The 19124-nt window shown below is 43.9% G+C and overlaps 1 protein-coding gene across 1 annotated transcript in view; it reads left to right on the forward strand.

Annotated features, from left to right (window-relative positions):
* The window catches only part of TG (thyroglobulin), a 148825-nt gene that overhangs the window by 7549 nt on the left and 122152 nt on the right, over positions 1–19124 (forward strand). Inside the window, exons 6-16 of the mRNA XM_063152571.1 lie at positions 604–710; positions 1879–2022; positions 4816–5001; positions 9986–11050; positions 12595–13182; positions 14397–14639; positions 14963–15100; positions 15674–15751; positions 16084–16196; positions 17058–17169; positions 17860–18060. Of these exons, the coding sequence (XP_063008641.1) occupies positions 604–710; positions 1879–2022; positions 4816–5001; positions 9986–11050; positions 12595–13182; positions 14397–14639; positions 14963–15100; positions 15674–15751; positions 16084–16196; positions 17058–17169; positions 17860–18060 (2975 nt within the window). The remainder of the gene's footprint in view (positions 1–603; positions 711–1878; positions 2023–4815; positions 5002–9985; positions 11051–12594; positions 13183–14396; positions 14640–14962; positions 15101–15673; positions 15752–16083; positions 16197–17057; positions 17170–17859; positions 18061–19124) is intronic.

Raw genomic sequence — 19124 nt, forward strand, 5'->3', positions numbered from 1 at the left:
ACCATCTCTTTGATCTCCAGAAGCTAAAGTGATTCTTGTTTCATATTAAAATCCCTTTCACCTTCTCCTTAATCTGTTGAGCCATGCCTTGAAAATGAAAGATATTAGTGAGGTTTTTATCAGCTTTTGTACTTAATTCAGTGCAGAAATTGTACGTGGCATGTAAGGAAAGGGAAGCAACCTGGTTTTTTAGGCATTCTGCCATCTCATGCAGATTTGTGGAAGGAGCTAGTGAATAGCTGTTGTAATAACATTAGGCCAACGCCCATCTATTTTACACTCTGACAGGCTTTCAAAGATGAGAACAGAATTGAAAGTGAGTTAGATGCTGGGTACGTGCTTAGGAGGGCTCAGAAATCTGTTTGAAGGGAGATTATCCACTGTTTTTTTAGAAAAATGGCATTTAGGAGAGTTGCAATCCTGCTGAAACAGCACTCTGATCTTGTAAGAGCCTGGTTGCCAAAAGGAGACCAAAGCCTTTTGTACTGGCTTTGTGCTCTGCAGTCATCCTTCTCCTATGAAATGAGGAAGGAAACAGCTGATTCTTTGTTGTGGTTGATGGGCCTCCCTGGGCTCTTCACAGTACCCTACTTTTTATTCCAGGCTCCCAAGGGCTTTCCAAAAATTCAGCTCGGTGAGGGAAGCATTCCCAGAGATCTCGGGATATTGTTACTGCGTGGACAGCCTGGGGAGGGAGTTGGCAGACACAGGTGAGTGCCTTCCAGCAGCTCATCCTCTGACCTGGGGGTTGTTGAATTCCCAAGGGAAAGGACAAATAACAACTGTCAGTCTTCAGATTCATTTGGAAGTTCAATTTCACTCTTACAAGGAATGAGAACAATGTGACAGATGTAACGCCCATGGGAAGAGCTGGTGCTCACTAGTGAAATCCCACTCTTTTGAGCAGAACTTCAGTCAGCAATGAGTGGAGTTGGTGCCTGGGAGCTAATCCTGTCCTCTTTGGGATGTGGAATGGGATTTCTGAATGTCCACTTTCTGCCCACACTAGGAAGCTGCGTCATATTTTATATGATTAGCAAATCCAGGGGAATATAAAGGGCTTGAAGAATGAACTCTTCTTCTTGCTTAGGTAGAATCTAGAATTGTTTGGGTTGGAAAAGACCTTTAAAGATTATCTAGTCCAACCTGTCTAAAATAGGCAGGGACATTCTCTTCTCTCATAACCTCAGGATTTAGGCATGTTAATAGTTGATGGGATGCTTTAGAAGAAAGAATTCTTTTTTCTGCAAGGAAGAATGAGGAGGTTGAGAATTTCTAGACCTTCCTTAGATACTGTGGTTTTTATTTTCAATTTTTTTTAAAGGGGAAAAATAACAACACACAATAGCTTGAAATTTAAATAATAGACAAGAACTTCAACATTTAATTCCCAGAAAAGAACAAGTTCTCAAAAAATCTGTGCACTCAGAGAAACTACTGAATATCTTGGTTTTTAATATGCAACCAGAACGACTTGTAGCTGGTTTTGGTAATATCTATTTCCAAAATTCCATCAATTTCTGTACTGCAGGCTGAACTTAATAAAACCACAGCCTATAGCCACGTACAGGATGTTTCTTCTGCTTGTTTTGGTGGATGTCTGTCATGGTTTGACCACCAAACTCCCAAAAAACTCACTTCATTTTCAAACCAGGACACTGTCAAGGCATAAAGGTGGTGCCTGGGCACCCAACACTGGGTGCAGGGTGTGGTGCATTAGGGTTATGTAGGGTTATTAGGGCTGTGCAGTGTAACTTCATATTTGACTTGTTTAGAGAACTGAATTTATTTTACCTGAGAATCTCCCAGCTTTGTTCTGGGGTAAGGATGATTTCTGTCTTAAAAGCTGTCCCTGTGATAAAAGTCTGTCTTTCCCAGGCCTGGAGCTGCTGCTGGATGAAGTTTACGACACGGTGTTCTCGGGGCCGGAGCCTGCCCGCACGTTCACGGAGAGCAGCATCCATCGGATCCTGCAGAGGCGATTCCTGGGGGTCCAGCTGGCCACCTCTGGCAACTTCAGGTGTAAGTAGCACCCAGGAGATGCCCTGTAAATCAGATGGCAGTTCTGGAGCTTTTATGTGACAGCTGCTGTTGGGGAGAGTTGTTGTAGGAGTTTTTTGCTCTAAAAACATTTAATATCACAGTTCCAATTCAAGAATCAATTGCAATGCAAGAATCAAGGTCCCCAAATTGCAGATGTACTGTACAGTCCTCTGCACTGTACATTCTTTGCCAGCAGATTGCTCTTGTCCTCTGATCAATGCTTTTCCACATTCCTGCAGATCACATTGTTTGAAATCCCATGAACTCTCTGTATCTCTTGCCCTGAGATTATGGAGATGGATATGTTGATTTATTAAATTAATAGCCTGAGAAAATGCTCCCTAATTTGTGTTGGTACACTCAGAAGCAGGAAGGATTTTACACTGACCACAACACACTCCATTCCCCGGAGGCCACACAAAAGTTTGTAGAGCCTTGGCCAGCAAGGCTGAACATTTGGATCTGCCCTTGGGCCCATTCCTTCCCTGGTCAGGGCAGGCATGTGAGGGGAGAGTTTCTCCACCTACAGGCGATGAACTCTGCAGGACAGTAGGTCAGGGACCTCCTCCCTCCTAGACCAGAGCCCAGTGCAAACTGCCTTGGCTGGGAAGAGTTTGAATCTCCCATGTGATACTTCATCTTCCCATCCAAATTCCAAAACTCCTCTGACATTGCTTTCTGACTCTTGCTAAGGAGTTGCATCACCAGAAATATGAAGCAGATATGATTTCAGTCTTTTGGCTGTGTAGTCACACAGTTTTCCTGGCTTTGGGGCAAGCTGATCTTTCTGGGGAGTTTTGAAGGCATCTTCCCTCTGCACTGCTCAGTGGTTCTGGTTTAGCTCTGGCTGGGGCTGTAGCAGCTGTCAGCACAGATGAAGCTGTACCAGCCACAAGATGGAGATGTGACCTCAGTCATCAGCCGCCGAGGGGGATGCTCTGGTGACTTAGGAAGCTCTCACACTGTCACCTGAATCTACTCAAACTGGGGAAGTTGTCAGAGTCTCCTGGATGAACAGGTTGCTCTGACACGGTGCTCTTGCTGCCTCACTCAGGTAGCTGGGTGTAGCTGGAAAGTTCTTGAAAGTGAGAAGTGTTTAGGCTGTAGGATTGCAGGTTAATATAAACAAGCAAAATTTCTGTTCAGAGGGTGAAGTCTTGTATTGGAGAGATCATACCCCAGAAAATTTACTTGCTGGATTTTTGCCCTCTCTGCCTTTAAGGCCAGTTTGACAGGAATAGGGTCTTCAGATCCCTGCAGAGGGAAAATGGAGAAATTCTCAGCCCAAATTTCCACAGTCAGGTGCAGATCTGTTTGCAGGAGCAATGCTTCATTCTCTTCAGAAACACTGAACTTTGCCTTCAAATCAGGTCTCTGTTGATCAACTTTGCTTTTGCACTAAGGGCTAGAGCTCCCCCAGCCTACAGCATGGTTCCCTGGGAGAAATATTCCTGTTCTGCCTACTTGCAAACACGGCTAAAAAATGTGTTGAGGCCTTATCTTCTGTTTAGTTTTCAGAAATTGTCACCTTTAGGTGTGACATGGCATACACACGTGATCAGGGTCTAAGAAGAGAAAAGTTTTTTATTCTGTGTGTTCTCCTGCTTATATACTTTTAACAAAGTGTGATCTTAAGTCATTAACTACATTGCAATAACTTATTATATTCATTGATGCAAAGCAATTAATGCCAATATAATTGGCAAAAGTTTTACAGAAATTTAATAAGGCACATATATCTATCTGCATATGCATGTAGTCTAGCTTACAAAGATTTCCATGCATCTTTTCTCATCTATTTCCATGCTGACAGCCTTGTCTTCTTCATTGCTATGGATACACTCGAAAATCATCAGTTGTTATTTCTTCTATTAACTCAGCTTTGCTTGCAAGCCAGCTGTCAAGCCCCTCCATAGAACTTAGTACCTACAGTGGAAAACCGTGGGGCAAATTCTTCATGGGAAAAGAGGAAGGAGAATTCTCATTTTGAGCCAGTACTTGATGCATCACTGGAAGTGATCAGGAAGTTAAATTGTTTTTCCTAATTTTTTTTCTCCCAAATCTCGCAATCTCTGCTGGTCAGAGTGACCCCGTGATACATTAGAAAGTCTCTTTTCCCAGCCTGGTGGTTGAAGATGGAGTCTGAACTCTTCACTTCTCGTTCTCAAGGCTGTTTATTGTTTTTTATCGATAAAATTCTTTCTCTGGCCTGCCGAGGTCTGCTCAGCAGGTCAGACAGAGGCACTCTGACTGCCTCAGAGACAGTGTTATCTTTTATACTAAAAACTATGTGTACATTGTTTACCATAACTTTCCAATACCTATCACCTATGTTAGACAGTGAGTTTCTACTTGAAACCAATCTAAAAATGCCAACATCACCCAGAAGATGGAGGCTAGGAAGAAGAAGGAAAAAGGACAAGGAACGCCCAAATTCCTCCATCTTGGGACCCTGAGCCCCCATTCTAAAAACCTCAAAAATCTACTTTTCACCCCATGACAAAATATCTATTATTCTACTTAAACTTTTTTGACTTGTAATTCTTCATACAAAGGTTGGTAATTGTTTTTCCATGGGTCAAGATCAAAGGCACAGGGGTCTTGGGCTCTGTGCCAAGGTCTCTGAGCCCCCTGTCAGGGTCTCGAGTCCTCCAGGGCAGCCAGAGGAATTTCCTGGGTTCCAGCACCAAAACAGGCAAACAAGGGGATCAAACAGAGGTGACTCTGAAACGTTGAACTTTCCCTGCTTAACCCTTGCTGTTTTCCCTGCAGGCCCCTCGAGGTGTGAGGCTGAGCGCTCAGCAGCGCTGCGATTCCAGGAGCCCCTGGTGCCATCCTGCACGGCCAGCGGGGCCTACGCGGCCCGGCAGTGCCACCAGCAAGGCCCATGCTGGTGCTCGGACAGCCGCGGCCAGGAGGTGCCGGGCACACGGCGACGAGGCCAGCCCCCAGCCTGTGGTATGTACGAGATTGGCCAAAGGAAAAATCCCTCAGTGTGTTTAGCACCGCAATTCCAGCAATACCTGGTGCCATCCTGCGTGGCCAGCGGGGCCTACGCGGCCCAGCAGTGCCACCCGTGTGGCCCGTGCTGGTGCTCAGACAGCCGCGGCCAGGAGGTGCCAGGTACGTGGTATGTATTTCAGTAGATACCACAGCCCCCAGCCTGTGGTATGTACTGAAATAAACACGAGTAGGAGACCTTTCTTCTTTTTGAAGCCTTTATTAAAAGCAATCAGCCCTGGTGGGGAGAACCAATGGGTCCGTGCTCACAGTGCCGCTGCTCCCAGGAATGGCATGGAGGAGGAGGAAGATGCAGCTTTGTCCACTGGTCTGTGGGCAGAGCTAGGGGTTCCATCCTCATGAGAGACTCAGGAGATTCCCTGCTTTTTGGTTGAACATTTGAGGAGCTCTGTCTAGCCGACATCTTTTGTTTAGGATGAGGGGTAAAATGGTCGTAGCAGATACTAGATTCTGTTCCTCATGTCTAGACATCACTTTGATTTGTCAATTGTATGTTGGCTCGTTGTTTTTAGGGGTTTTTGGCTAGGTTTGGTGAGGGGCTTTTCCCATTGCATGCTGGTTCTGAGGTCATTTGCATATCAACTCAAGGTCCCTTCCTCTTCACCATCTGGGTGCCATCTTCCAGGAAGCAGTATGGTGTCACTCGACAAAAGCGGGAATTATTAACCATCAACAACAAGTAGTTAACGAAAATGACAGATGATTACAGTAACAAACAGTTAGAACTCCACCCTGGCAGCAACTAGCCCAACCTGTGAACTCTGCAACCTTTTAAAAAATTGGGCAGCCATTCTACTCATAACACCTACGAGATTGGCCAAAGGAAAAATCTCTCAGTGTCTTTTGAAATAAATAAAGGGCAGGAGATTTTTCTCCTTTTTAATGCCTTTATTAAGAGTGATCAGCTCTGGTGGGGGCCCAACAGGTCGCGCTCACACCACCGCTGCTTCCCGGAGTGATGCAGAGGAGGAGGAGGAGGAGATGTGCAGCTTTGTCCACTTTGCATGCCAGCAGAGCCGGGGATTCTGTCCTCACAGGCGCGGCAGGATTTCCGTACCCCAATTCAAGCTCTGAGGTCCTCCCTCCTTAGATGTCACTTAGGTTGTTCAGTTCTGTGTTGGCTCGTTGTTCCAGGGGTTTTCTTTGCTGAACTTGGCGAAGTGTTCCTACTTTTGCATACAAGCTCTCATGTCACTTCCTCCTCACAGTCCTGGGTGCCATTTCTTAGGAAGCAGCATAGGTGAAAACCCGACCCTATGGAGAGGGATGTCCAACAGGTAATTAACAGAGGATGAACAACAAGTAATTGATTATCAACAAGGTAACAATAAGGACTGGTAACAGTGGGTTTAACTTTATCAACTCTGTAACTTTTGATAAATGGGTGATTTCTTATTCATAACACCTTTAGATGGGGAACAGAGCAGACCAGCTCCTTTCTGAGCTCTGGCAGACTCTGGTGGTCAAAGGTCCTGAAACCTCCCCAGGGTTAAGAGTCACATTCTAAAAAATTATTAAATATCATACTGCTTTTATTTTCTGTTGTGATCTTTTAGTTTTGCATGCAGCAAGGCTTTTCTTAGCAGCTCTGATATCTGGATATCATCCCCACTTGCACAAAGCCCCTTTTGCCAGCCAGACTCCTGATCTAGAAACCACCCTCAGTGAAGCCGTCACAGGGATGTTCCCATCCCGGGAGCTGGCTCGAGTGGCACTGCAATTTACTGCCAATCCAAAGCATTTCCAAGAAAACCTCTTTGGAAGAAGGTTCTTGAAGAACTTGATCCAGTTTAACTTCACAGGGGTGCTTGGCACTAGTGGGAAGTACAGCATTGGCCAGTTTTTCCTACAGGAGGATCTGTCAGAGATGGGTAATGGCCAAGGCCCTCTGGAGTCACCTCAGACATTTTCACTGGACTGCAGGAACTGAAGTGTAAAGTGAGAATATCTGTGCAAGTGATGGTGATTTTGTGTTTTGTCTCCTTCCTTTTGTGAAATGCTGTGGAATTTCATCTCCCATTCTGACTGGTTTTTTTCCAACTCTCTCATTGTGTGTTTTGCCATGAAATCTGCCAAATCCTGTAGAAAACTCCCCAACAAACAATTCAGAAAAGGTGTATAGGTTAGGGCTTGGAGAGATTCCACAGAGAATTCGCCATCAAATCTGTGCCCCAAATGGAAATGACAGCAGAAATGTCCAGGGGCCGGAGGGGAGGAGGAAAGTTAAAAACCTTTGCTCTGAAGTGCATTACCTAAATATTCAGGATTGTGCTGGAGGGCTGGGGCACAGGGTTTTAATGTGGGGGCTGCCTTGGGGGAAGGCAGTTGCTGTGTCTGTGAGACACACACAGCTTCCCATGCAGCTGAAAAAGGAGGAATCTGCCCTAGGTGTCACAGCTCCAAGTGCTCAGAACACTCTGGGCACACACAGGCTTGCTGTGAAATGAAAACTTTAGTGTGCCTTCAAGGCTGCTCACCAAGGATATTACAAGGGAACCTCTGGGAGGCCTTGCCATATGCTGAGGGTAGTTGTTTTCTTTTTGAGTATGCTTTACTGAGCCCTCCTGATAATTTTTTTTTTTTGAGGGGGGGTGAAGAAAGGGGGGCAATGACTTCAGGCTGCTTGCTGCTTTTATTGGCAGTCTCAGGAAATTTAAGCAGGGAAAAAATTTCTGCAGAGGTTTCACAGATTAACTCCTGAGAAGGTATTTCATGAGGTTATAGCTGAAATCTTCAGACAACTACATGCCTTGTGTGTGTCTCCAGTTCTCCTCTATTTTGTGTTCAAAACCCATGTTGATGTGGTACTTAGGGCCACAGTTTAGTGGTGGGCCTGGCAGTGCTGGGTTAATGGTTGGACTCAATTAAGTTTTCCAACCTTAATGATTCTGTGATTGTTTAATGTCTTTGGCTCTCACACTCAGCAGTGTTAACACTGGAGGAGTCAGAGCACCAGGCAGCCCTGATGGGGACGTGCTTCTCTTCAGACCTTCTGCAGTAGATTCACGCCAGCAGTACTTTGGTGTTTATTCTTTCTTCCTCTGTTTTGATTTGATTCAGCAGTGGGTAGGAGGGGAGAGTGTTTATGACTCGTGATCCTACATTTGTTTCATATTACTGTTCTTGTGGAATTGTGGCTTACACTAACTTATTGGCCCTCTGAGGAATGTTCTTCATCCCTCCAACCACCAAGAGCCAACACTGAAAACAGAAGGGGCCCATCCTACAGCAAGTTCTTTTACAAAGGAACTTCTGGGAAGGGGCCCTCAGCTGCTGTCAGGAACTATGGAGCACGACAAGGGTGCAAAAGCAGGAGTGAGAAAGATGTCAATCACAGAACATCAGATTACTTGCTTAGCTTTTTAACAGCTTTATAGATTTCCAGCTTTTATCCTTATTGTTAACAGGATGTGTGACTGCTTTATCATATTGCTTGGTTGTGGAATAAATGGAGATGGAATGGGGAGCCCAGGGGAGCTGGTGCTGGAGCAGACTAAAGCTGCTTATCCATCTTGTCCCCTACAGGGACAGCAGTGGTGCTGAGTAAGAAAGACTGAGAAAATGGAAAATGTTAAAAAGAACTTCCAAATATCCTCCTGCAGGTGGGAGATGCCCCAAACTGGAGGCTGAGTCAAGATCATTGTTTTCAGCCCTCCCCTATGGAGTTATCTTCCAGGGATTTGCCTAATTGCCCTCTAACCTTTTATCCTTCCTAGCACTCTCTGGCAATAAATTTCATTATCAGAATTATGTGCTCTACATCTGGACTTCTCTGTGCTGTGAGAAATACTGAATAATAATTGTCTATTGTGAATGATGTGGAGAATCCTGTTTTTTATAAACCTTTTTTCATATTTTTTGTTCAGGCTGAATGTTCTCTCATACTGGAAAAGCTGTTCTGTCCTCAAAATATTTTTGTCTCCCCTTCTCTATAGTTCTGCTACTTTTGCCTCCCTTCTCTATAATTCTACTTTCCAAGGACAGATAACTGTGTGGCATGTGAGTTAAGCTGCTGTGTGCATTCCAGACATGCAGTCAGTGCCATCACCATGCTGTCTGTCTGCTTCTTGATGTCTTTGTATTTATCAGGTCTTTCCTTATTTGCTGTCTTTTGAGCGCTAAGCTTTGTCCTTCTTCAGTGATGTGTTGCATCCTAACTTGGAGCTGTTTCTCCCTGTGTATCAGTGCACAGGTGGGGCTGGATGCAGCTACACCTGTGACACAGCTTAGCCCAGGATATGGGTGCCCAGGGCCACTGTTGATACCCTCAATATGCTGTCATTAGACTTTTTTTTTTTTTTTTATTCTGTCATTTTTTCCTTTAGAGCTCATTCATTAATGCCACCTGGTCCTTAGCACTCTATTACTCTAATTTTAACAATTCATTTTCAAACCTCTTGCAATAAACACCTCACTGTGAAAATGAAGATCTAGTAAGGAAACTTCCATAAGTTCCTCACTGGTGGATATTTTTTAAAATAACTTTGTGTTCTTCCACAATCTATTTCTCCTTCTTAGGTTCCCACATTTCACCTGGATCACTGGAGTTTTTCATTAAGAGCAGGCATCCTACTAGAGTGCTAAAATATTTGGAAAAGACATTTTTCATTCTTTCTGCCATGGGAACAGGGATGAGAATTTGCATCGGGAAGCAACAGAACCAGTAAAACTCCACAGAGCAGAGAACTGAGCAGTGGGGAAGGAATTCTTCCTTTCATTTGGGGTCTTAACTGGAGAATTTTATTTGTAGACCATAGGCACTGACATTTCAAATTCCTTAACAATGTGCATGATGCATAGTTGAGAAGCAGGTTATTCTATACTTTAATGTTGTTTTTGCCCCAGAGAGAAATAGAATTACAGGTTCTGGAGGTTCCAAAATGTACTTTTTTCTTTTTTTCTTTTTTAAATCTTTCTCTAGGTGAGGAGCAATCGTGCATCTCCGAGCGGCGACGGGCCTTGTCGAGGCTCCTCTATGGCCCTGCTGGCTCCTTCAGTCAGTCCAGTTTGTTCTCTACACCAGATAAGCAGTCAGACAAAACTGATGGCTTTTCAAGGCCGTGCCCTCCCTCTTTCAAGGAGCTATTTCTGGACTCTGGATTATCATCCCCACTTGCACAAAGCCCCTTTGCCAGCCAGACTCCTGATCTAGAAACCACCCTCAGTGAAGCCGTCACAGGGATGTTCCCATCCAGGGAACTGGCTCGAGTGGCACTGCAATTTACTGCCAATCCAAAGCGTTTCCAAGAAAACCTCTTTGGAGGAAGGTTCTTGAAGAACTTGATCCAGTTTAACTTCACAGGGGTGCTTGGCACTAGTGGGAAGTACAGCATTGGCCAGTTTTTCCTACAGGAGGATCTGTCAGAGATGGGTAATGGCCAAGGCCCTCTGGTGTCAGCTGAGGCATTTTCACTGAAGGTATCAAAGGGGAGCTCCATTTTGAGTAAACCTCTCATGAGCAGCTTTGGCCGCACAGTAACTCTGCAGGACAATCAGAATCGGATGAAATTCCTTTCTTCTCTCCTGGAACTACCAGAGTTCTTTACTTTTCTTCAACAAGTAATTTCTGTCCCCGAAAGTGTTGCTGAAGATTTAGGTGAAGTGGTGAAACTAGCACTGGGATCCAGAGGCTGTGGTGAGGAGCCAAGGGACCTGTTTGTTCCAACATGCACCAAGGAGGGGAGGTATGAGGAGGTTCAGTGCTATGCAGGAGAGTGCTGGTGTTTGGACACTTTGGGTAAGGAGGTTCCAGGATCAAGACATCGAGGCAAACGCCCAAGGTGCCCCACTGAGTGTGAGAAGCAAAGGAGAAATCTGAGAAACCTGAAGCAAAGCCTGCCTGCAGGATCAGATCTCTTTATTCCCTCTTGTACTGAGGATGGAGACTTTCTGCCACTCCAGTGTTTTGGAACAAATTGCTTCTGTGTTGATTTGGATGGCAAGGCTATTCCAGGAATCAGGGAGAAGGCTGGAAATCCAATGCAATGTAAGTTTTAGGGACTGGGAATTTAAAGATGCTTTCTTTTTTATTGGAATTCAATTGTTCTTTCTTCGCATCTGATTACATCTGGAAATAAATTGATGATGTCTGCAAATGTCTCCTCACAGAAAAGCAAGGCATCTGTTTAGTGTGTGTCAGCCTTGATATCCCCAGTCCTAAAGGTGGTCACACTCAAAGCAGAGGAGCCTGAGGTCTTGCCTGGTTACTGAACATGCCATTGGCATGTCTCTACCTCAGTGGAGCTGGAATGTGTAACATCCATGATGCCCAGGAGACCTGGACCATCCATGGAACTGAATGTTACCCTGCCTGGGGAAAAAGCCCTTTTACTTCCAGACCAAGGCACCTGGGCACAGTCACTGGCTCATCTTTTCATAAGAATTTAAGATTTTCAGTGCCTTGAACTATGAACTTGATGTAGTCTTTTTAGCTCAAGAATATATCCTCAAATTGATAAGATATCACAGACTCCAAACATAGGAGAGGGATTTAATGACTGGTAGGTTTTTCATAAGTCACAAAGTCAGGCCAAAAAGGTGAGCTGCAAAATGACTTCTGACATCAGGTTGATAGACTATGAACTGCCTCTCCTTGCTCTTTTTTAATGGGATATGAAGAAAGAAGGAAGTACAAAGGCAGTGAATATTTGTTTTTCAAGTTTCTGTGAACTGACAACAAAACATCAACAGGGAGAATAGACCAAGAGGAGAGCCTGCTTCTCATTTTGGGAGAAATAGCAGTGACCAGCAGTTGAGTTGACCAGCAGCATAGTGGGGGAGCTCCTTTGAATAGCAGTTTGCAGAAGTAGTAGGGAGTTTGTTGTAATAATCTGAACTGAGAGGGGATTTATATCTAACTACCCATCTGTAGTGCAATCCAAAATAAGAAGGTTCAGAATTCTCTGGTGCTCAAAAGAAGATGAGCTCCCATGGTTGGCTGGATCTGCAGAGCTCCTTGGTGGCAAAGTGAAATTTGGCTCTGGAGATGGCAGAAAAGGCTTCCAAACGAAACTCACTCCAGTATTTTGAGGGATGTTTTGTTTTGTATTCTGCAGCAATGTTCAGTAGAGCGTGGAAAGAAAGGACACACAGTATTAAGATTCGGGTTCAGTCCAAGGGGAAATAAAATTATCCCACTATTCAGATGGTTGCTTTGCATTGACTGGCTGAATAACAAGTAACAACCCAACTACCATGTATATCTGAAAATACTTGATCTATGTAAACAGATTCAGGAAGGCATTTAGTGACACCTGGCCCCCCAGTAAGAACAACAAGTACCTAATGTACTCACAGATTTTAAAATAACATATCTGTATTCATCTTGGAGGGCTCACATCCCTTTGGAAATCTTACCCTGGTTCAGCATGGGACCTTAATATTGCTAAGCCTTCTTAGTAACAGGCAAGGAATGTTGTTATTATTGGGCTGAGTGACCAATTTTTAGTAGTGGTGTTTGTTGTACTAGAGGATAGGGCTATTGTATATCTTCAGTGCATTCAGAAGATGTGCATGTTTTTCTTTTCCCAGGCCCAAGTGCTTGCCAAGTCACAGCTGGTCAGGAGTTTCTCAGGGCTGTGAAGCTGCTGTTGTCAGATCCAAGAGCTGTGCCCCAGCTGTCCAGCCTTCACCTCCCTCAGTGTGATGATGAGGGTGGCTGGAGGCAGGTGCAGTGCAGTGGCCCCCCTGAGCAAGCCTTTGAGTGGTACCAAAGGTGGATTGCAGAGAACAATGAGGGCAAGCCTCTGCCTGTTCCTGACCTGTTGGACATAATAGCTGGGTATAAAGAGGCATCCTCTGGAGACTTTTCAGCTTTTGTTAAAGCTTTGTATGAGGCTGGGCACCAGAATGTCTTCCCCGCGTTCTCCATGTATTCCTCCTTCACGGATCTCCCACCTCAAGTGCTGAAAGGAAACATGACCAGTGCATCAGAGAACATTTTGCTGGACCCATATATATTCTGGCAGCTTCTGACTGACCAGCTCAGCTACTACCCAGGACCCTACACTGACTTCAGTGCTCCTTTAGGCCACTTTGAACTTCGTGATTGTTGGTGTGTTGACAGCAAAGGAGGAGAGCTGGAAGGAACAAAGGCAGGAGTGAACCAGGTTCCAACATGTAAGTAACAATTTCTGGCATGTAAGTAAGAGAGTTTTCTGGTCTTTTATGTTATGCCACAAGAGAGGGAAATCCTTTCAATTGCTGTAAAGTAGCCGACAATAACTTGTCAGAAAGATCATCAGCACTGCCATTATCGTTGGATGTCAGAAGTAGGGTGACTCTTTTCCAGGGATGTCAGAAGTAGGGTGACTCTTTTCCACTAAATAACTGATGGTTGAGCTTTGGGAATAAGGAAAAATAAAGTTCCATATCACGTTCGAGTAGATTTTATAATTTGGAGTTAGGACATATAATGCTTTTGCAGAAGATACTTATCCAGGTGGTAAAGGATATTAGAATGTATGAAGAGTTGTATGGGAAAATCAGGATTACACTGTAATGTAAATGACTTTCAAGAGTGCCTTAAAATGAAGCAAGAGGGATTTTCTTTACTGTTTCTTATTAGAGTGACAGTGGTCAAGAGTAACAGATATCCCCTAGAAGTCACTAGGAGGAGAGTGAGGCCAGCACTGAAGTTCAGTAAGCTCTCTGTCTCTACAGCTCCTCCAAAGGTGCTGGCTCTCTTTGGAGTTACTCCAGCAGGTGACCTATATTATAAATGCCATCACTGAAATTGTTCTCATCACACAGTTTTTTTCCAGCTGTGAAGAAGAGACAGGACAATGAACTGGTGGAGATTCCAGTTCTGTGGGCAAGTAGGGAATAAAGGGATGAAGCAGATTAACAGAGTTATTTTGGAGGAGCATCTTTCATGGAGCTGGTTTGGTGCATTGAGTTGCCCTTTCTGGGTCAGTAGATGTGTGGAGAGGACAAGCCAAGTGCCAGCTGCCACTCCAGACCCAAAGGATAGACCTTCATTTTCCTTTCTGACTCTCACTTGTGATTATCCACATTTTTTAATGGCAGCAACTGAGGGGGATGTTCTGTAGAGATATATTAACTCAGTTTGTAACAATAAGGACTTAAAAGCATCAAGCCTTTGGCTCAGGACATGGAGAATGTTTGTGTGACTTATGGCAGTCTAAGATTCTTACTGTTAAACAGCTGAACACTGGAAGTCTCCTTTGCTTGTTTCGTTATGCAATTCAACACTGATTTCAGAGGGAAAAAGGCAATGCTAATTTAAGACCAATTAGTTTTCACATGTAAATATTTACTGGATTTAGATGAAAGTCATTAATATACTCTTCATGTATACATTTTTTATACAGGCCCTGGTGTATGTGAAGGTGTGAAGCAGGAAGCCATGAAATTTATGGAGGAGGCAGAGCAGCTCATCCTGGCCTCAAATGGGTCCCAGTTTGCCTTTGGAGAGAGCTTCCTCCTGGCAAAGGGGATCCAGCTCACGGACAAGGACCTCCTGCGCCCTGCTGGGCCCCAAGGGCTGGGGGCAGAGATCTCCCAGAAGCTGCTGTCAGGCACTGACTCTGCTTTGCAGCTGGCTGCATGGTCAGGTGGGTGTCAGAGAGGGAGAGAAGGGCTGAGCTGAATGGGGTCATGCCCAGAATCTGTGCAAGAGCACTTGATGTCAAATGCAACTTTGCTGAAAAGCAGGTGGGACTCAGCAGGTGTAATTAATCAGGGTCATTGAGCTGTCCCCCAAGAACTGATTTCATATACATAACACAATGCAAATATAAAATCTGGGCACTTACTTTATGTACTTTAAACATTTATTAGTCTTCTGAAGTACAGGGAACATTCAGATTTTTGCAAAGGTGTGCATTTTATATATCCTGTATGGGCACTAGAGCTTTCTTTTACTTCTCTTCTATAGTCCTGCGCTTCTACTGGCAGAGCCACTTTACTTCAAAGAGTTCTGCTGGGGAAGCTGCACAGCTGGGATTTTTCCCTTACATTCCTCAGTGTGATGGCCTGGGAAACTGGGAGCCAACTCAGTGCTATGAGAGCACAGGTGAGCAATTCCTAACAAGACACTCTGGGCTGTCTAAACAAAGCAAAACTCCAAACAACCCAAACAAAACAAAGCAAAACCCTAAGAATTCTAATTAAAAGATAGAAAACCAGTAGTAGTCAGACTGGAGGAAGGTCATATGGTCTAATGGTCTACGAGATGTGTCTAAATTGGCTGGACACAAGTGGTAGCTCCCTGGGGTTCAAAAATGAGTAGATATTCAGTTGCTTGCTGCTAGTTGTGTTCCCTGTGGGTTGGTCCAGGGGCTGGTATTGCCTTATGTCTTCACTCATGACCAGGATGATGAGATGGAGCACACCCTCAGCAAGTTCGTGGATGATGCCAAATTTCTGGCAGGAGGTGATAGGGCTGCAGTGGGGGAGTCTCACCAGAGCTGCTACATTTCCTTTTGTACCATGGCTCTGAGGTGTGGTCTACTTACCCCTGGATAGCTGTGCTTGGATTTACTGACCCCTTTCTATAGAGCTGCTGAGGGTGAAAATCTTCCTAGTATGCAACAAAGCACACAGCAGTACCACATCTGAAATAAAGCTGCATTTCTTCCCCGGGCAGGTCATTGCTGGTGTGTGGATGAGAGAGGTCGTTATGTCGTGGATTCCTTGGTCTCACGTTCATCTGAACTTCCCAAATGTCAGTTGGGTTTTCTTCCTAAATATTTGTCTTGGCCTGTTCTTACAAATTTTAATATTTATTGGAAATTCTAATATGCATGAAGTAAGACTTTCTTCTAGCCATTCCAAGAAAAGTAAACAGAATTATATTCTTATTTTGCTAATTGATTAAATTTCATTGTGTGTGATTTTGGCTTGCATGATTTGAGAGTGAACCCTCTAGTGTTGGTGGCCCTGCCTGAGATTGTAGCAGTGCCTAATACAGATGTGTGAAGGAGCTGGTGATGTAACTCTTTCTCTTGCTTAGGTCTGAAACTTGATTTTATTTTAAAAATGTTTTCCCTCTGACAGGCCGCACTTCATGTCAGCAATCTCGAGCCAATGGCCTCCTTTCCAGCTGGAGACAGAGCAGTGCAAAGCTGGACACGTCTCCAGCTGATCTGTTCACCCCCAGCTGCCTTGAGGTGATTTCACATGACTGAGGGAGGAAGCAGTTGTGCTTACACCATGCACACACACTTTCTGTCCATGCTCTTTATGCACCCCTTTGTGCATTTCTATTAACCTGAAAGAAGAGGGTAGGACAAACTAACAGCTGGTGTTGCCCTGCAGAAGGCAGAATTTAAATAGCTTTGAGGTGGGGACTGAGGATAGGAAGCTCTGTGCCTGCCCACGCTTCCCTCCCACAGGCTGGCTCTGCAGGGCTGTGCTTCAAAGGCCCATCTTAATTGACTGACATTTAGGGGGCTCTTTCCTCCTGAGCTGTGAGAGCATGACAATGTGAGGGGGAGCTGGGTGCACATGTCCCAAAAAACACAGGGTCTGTGATGCTCTCAATATGTGGCAGTGAGCAGGAGAGAGACAGGAATAGACATTCAATGTAATAGAGTCATTATCATATGGAATCACATAATCATTTAGGTTGGAAAAGACTGCAGAGATCAAGCATTGCTTTTACTTCAGCATTGCTGAGTTCATCACTGAATCATATCTTGAAGCACCACACCTACACATCTTTTGAAAACATTTCAAGCTAGAATTTTTTCAGAACTTTATCTCAGTGGACTTCTAGTCTACATCCTGCTTAATGGTTGGACTCAGTGATCTTAGAGGTTTTTTCCAATGTAAATGATTCTTGATTCTCTCAGGGACTGGTCTATCTATTAAATTAGTTAGACTGTATTTTGTGTTTCTTTTCAATATGTTTTAATAATGGACAAGTGTAAATATAATAAAGCTCTTTAACCAATCTTTGGGGTCTGGATTTTGGTGTGTCTGTATTAAAACACATTTCTCTGCAATGACAGCTCCTTAATTCTTTGTAGACAGGAGAATACACTGTGCTGCAGAGATCTGACACAGATATTTGGTGTGTGGATCCTGTGTCAGGAGAAATATTCCAGCGTGGCAGCAAAGACTTGGATGGCAATCCTGAGTGTGAGTAGTGCTTTGCCCCCTGCCTGTGATTCCTCATGCTCTGCAGCACATGAACTTTCTTCTTCAGAATGCTGCCTGTGAAACATGGGAGGCTCATAGTTTAATTCCTCAGTGATGGGCTACATACAAAGCACAGCAACATTGAAAGGCTATCTGAGAATTGTTACCCTTTACTTTCATAACACCAAAAATAAAGCAGTCTATGCCAATTTGTGAATGAAATTCTATGCATTTTTTAATCTTTGATTTCTTAACACCATTTTAACTATTTAAAAATGTAAATTATCATATCAAATTTAAAATTACCTTGATCAAAAATTTCTATGAAAAGCTTAACTTTTCTGACTTGATTTTTTTTGTCTCCTAAGTAGGAGCCGCTAAATGATACACCATCACATTTGTAAAAAAAAAACCTATATATATATATATAAATGAAAAATAAATAACAGCATTTTTCCAACTGTTTTTCTAAAAGAGTATCATTTGCACTTAAATCTTTAGAAAAAACATGGGTTTTCTTTTCTAGTAGAAGTAAATTCCTCACTTCTATAATGAAACAAATTATTTGTTTTTGTGGTCACTCTTCTTTCTTGCTACTAACAAAACAGGCTGGAAGCACTTCTGGTAAAGTCTCTAGGTCACTTTGTTGTCTTCTATTGTGTATCTTGCAAAGAATCTCTCTCTTTGCAGGTCCCAGTTTCTGTAACCTGCTGAAGTCCAGAGTGGTTTCCCGAGAAGCTGCCAGAGGAGACATCCCCCAGTGTGAGGGGGCCAGGGGGAGTTTCTCCCCTGTGCAGTGCAGCCAGGAGCAGGAGAGCTGCTGGTGTGTCTTTGGCAATGGAGAGGAGGTGCCGGGGACACGAGTGCATGGGGCACAACCAGAATGTGCAAGTGAGTTCCTGCTTCAGGCATTTCACTTGTGAGCAAATCCAGGCCTGGAATTTAACTCAGGTCCTAAATTTTTCCACTCCCTAGTTGAATTTAATCTTATTTCTTCAGACATTTAGAGATTTTTTTCTCAAGCAACATGCTTATCTTTGTCTTACAGCAGATTTCAGACCTGCCAGGGCATGCTGTCTGATTTTCTTCAGGTGCTTTGTGAGGAGAAAAAGGAGAATGGAATGGATCCTTGACTTTTTGTAGTTCATAAAATTGGTTGAATCAAACCATTTGAGCTATGAAACCCAGCTATAAGACCAATCTGAAAAGCTTGCTGCAAACTTGAACCTGCTCCAGTGTGAGCTGGCTCTGGGATTAGAACCCATTCGGCTGACTAAAATAAAATTTGAAAAATGTATGCTTCTGCCATTCTGAGTCTTGGCTTGTGACCAGAATTGTGTAAAAGATGTGCCAAAACATTGCATATTCACAGAGTATTTCCTGAATGGACTGTGTGAAGCACTGTGAAGCACTGGAATTCACTCATGGTTTCCAGTGAGACATCCAAATGGGAGACATTTGGATAAATTTAATTTGCAATGTCCTTTATGCTTTTTCCCATCACTGAAGTGAAGCAAAATTAATTAAACTTTCTACAAGGCTATGCTCCAAAATGTAATGATTAGTGGGAAGTAGAGACGTAAAAAGAAAACCTTCAACAGTTGTCTGCAGGACACTGCTGTTTTCAGGTTTTTTGTTGGTTTTGGGGGAGAAGGGTTGAAAAAAAAATAGGGAAACACGACCACGTAGTCTGCTTTAGTTTCCTTTTGTGATTCTGCTGTATAAAGATCAACACAGGCCTGTTCTCACCAACCAAATGGAAGATGTGACACTTGAGGACATGGTTTAGTGGTGGAGCTGACAGTGCTGGGTTAGTTGCTGGACTCAATGATCATACAGGTCACTTCCAAACTTAATGATTCTACAATTCTATTGCAAAATACCTGAATGTGTCAACCCAATTGCCTGCAAGGTTTTTATCAACTAGGTAACTGCTCAGCCAACTTGGAAATAAT

This window comes from Melospiza melodia, chromosome 1 (genome assembly GCF_035770615.1).
Source record: "Melospiza melodia melodia isolate bMelMel2 chromosome 1, bMelMel2.pri, whole genome shotgun sequence".
Taxonomy (NCBI): domain Eukaryota; kingdom Metazoa; phylum Chordata; class Aves; order Passeriformes; family Passerellidae; genus Melospiza; species Melospiza melodia.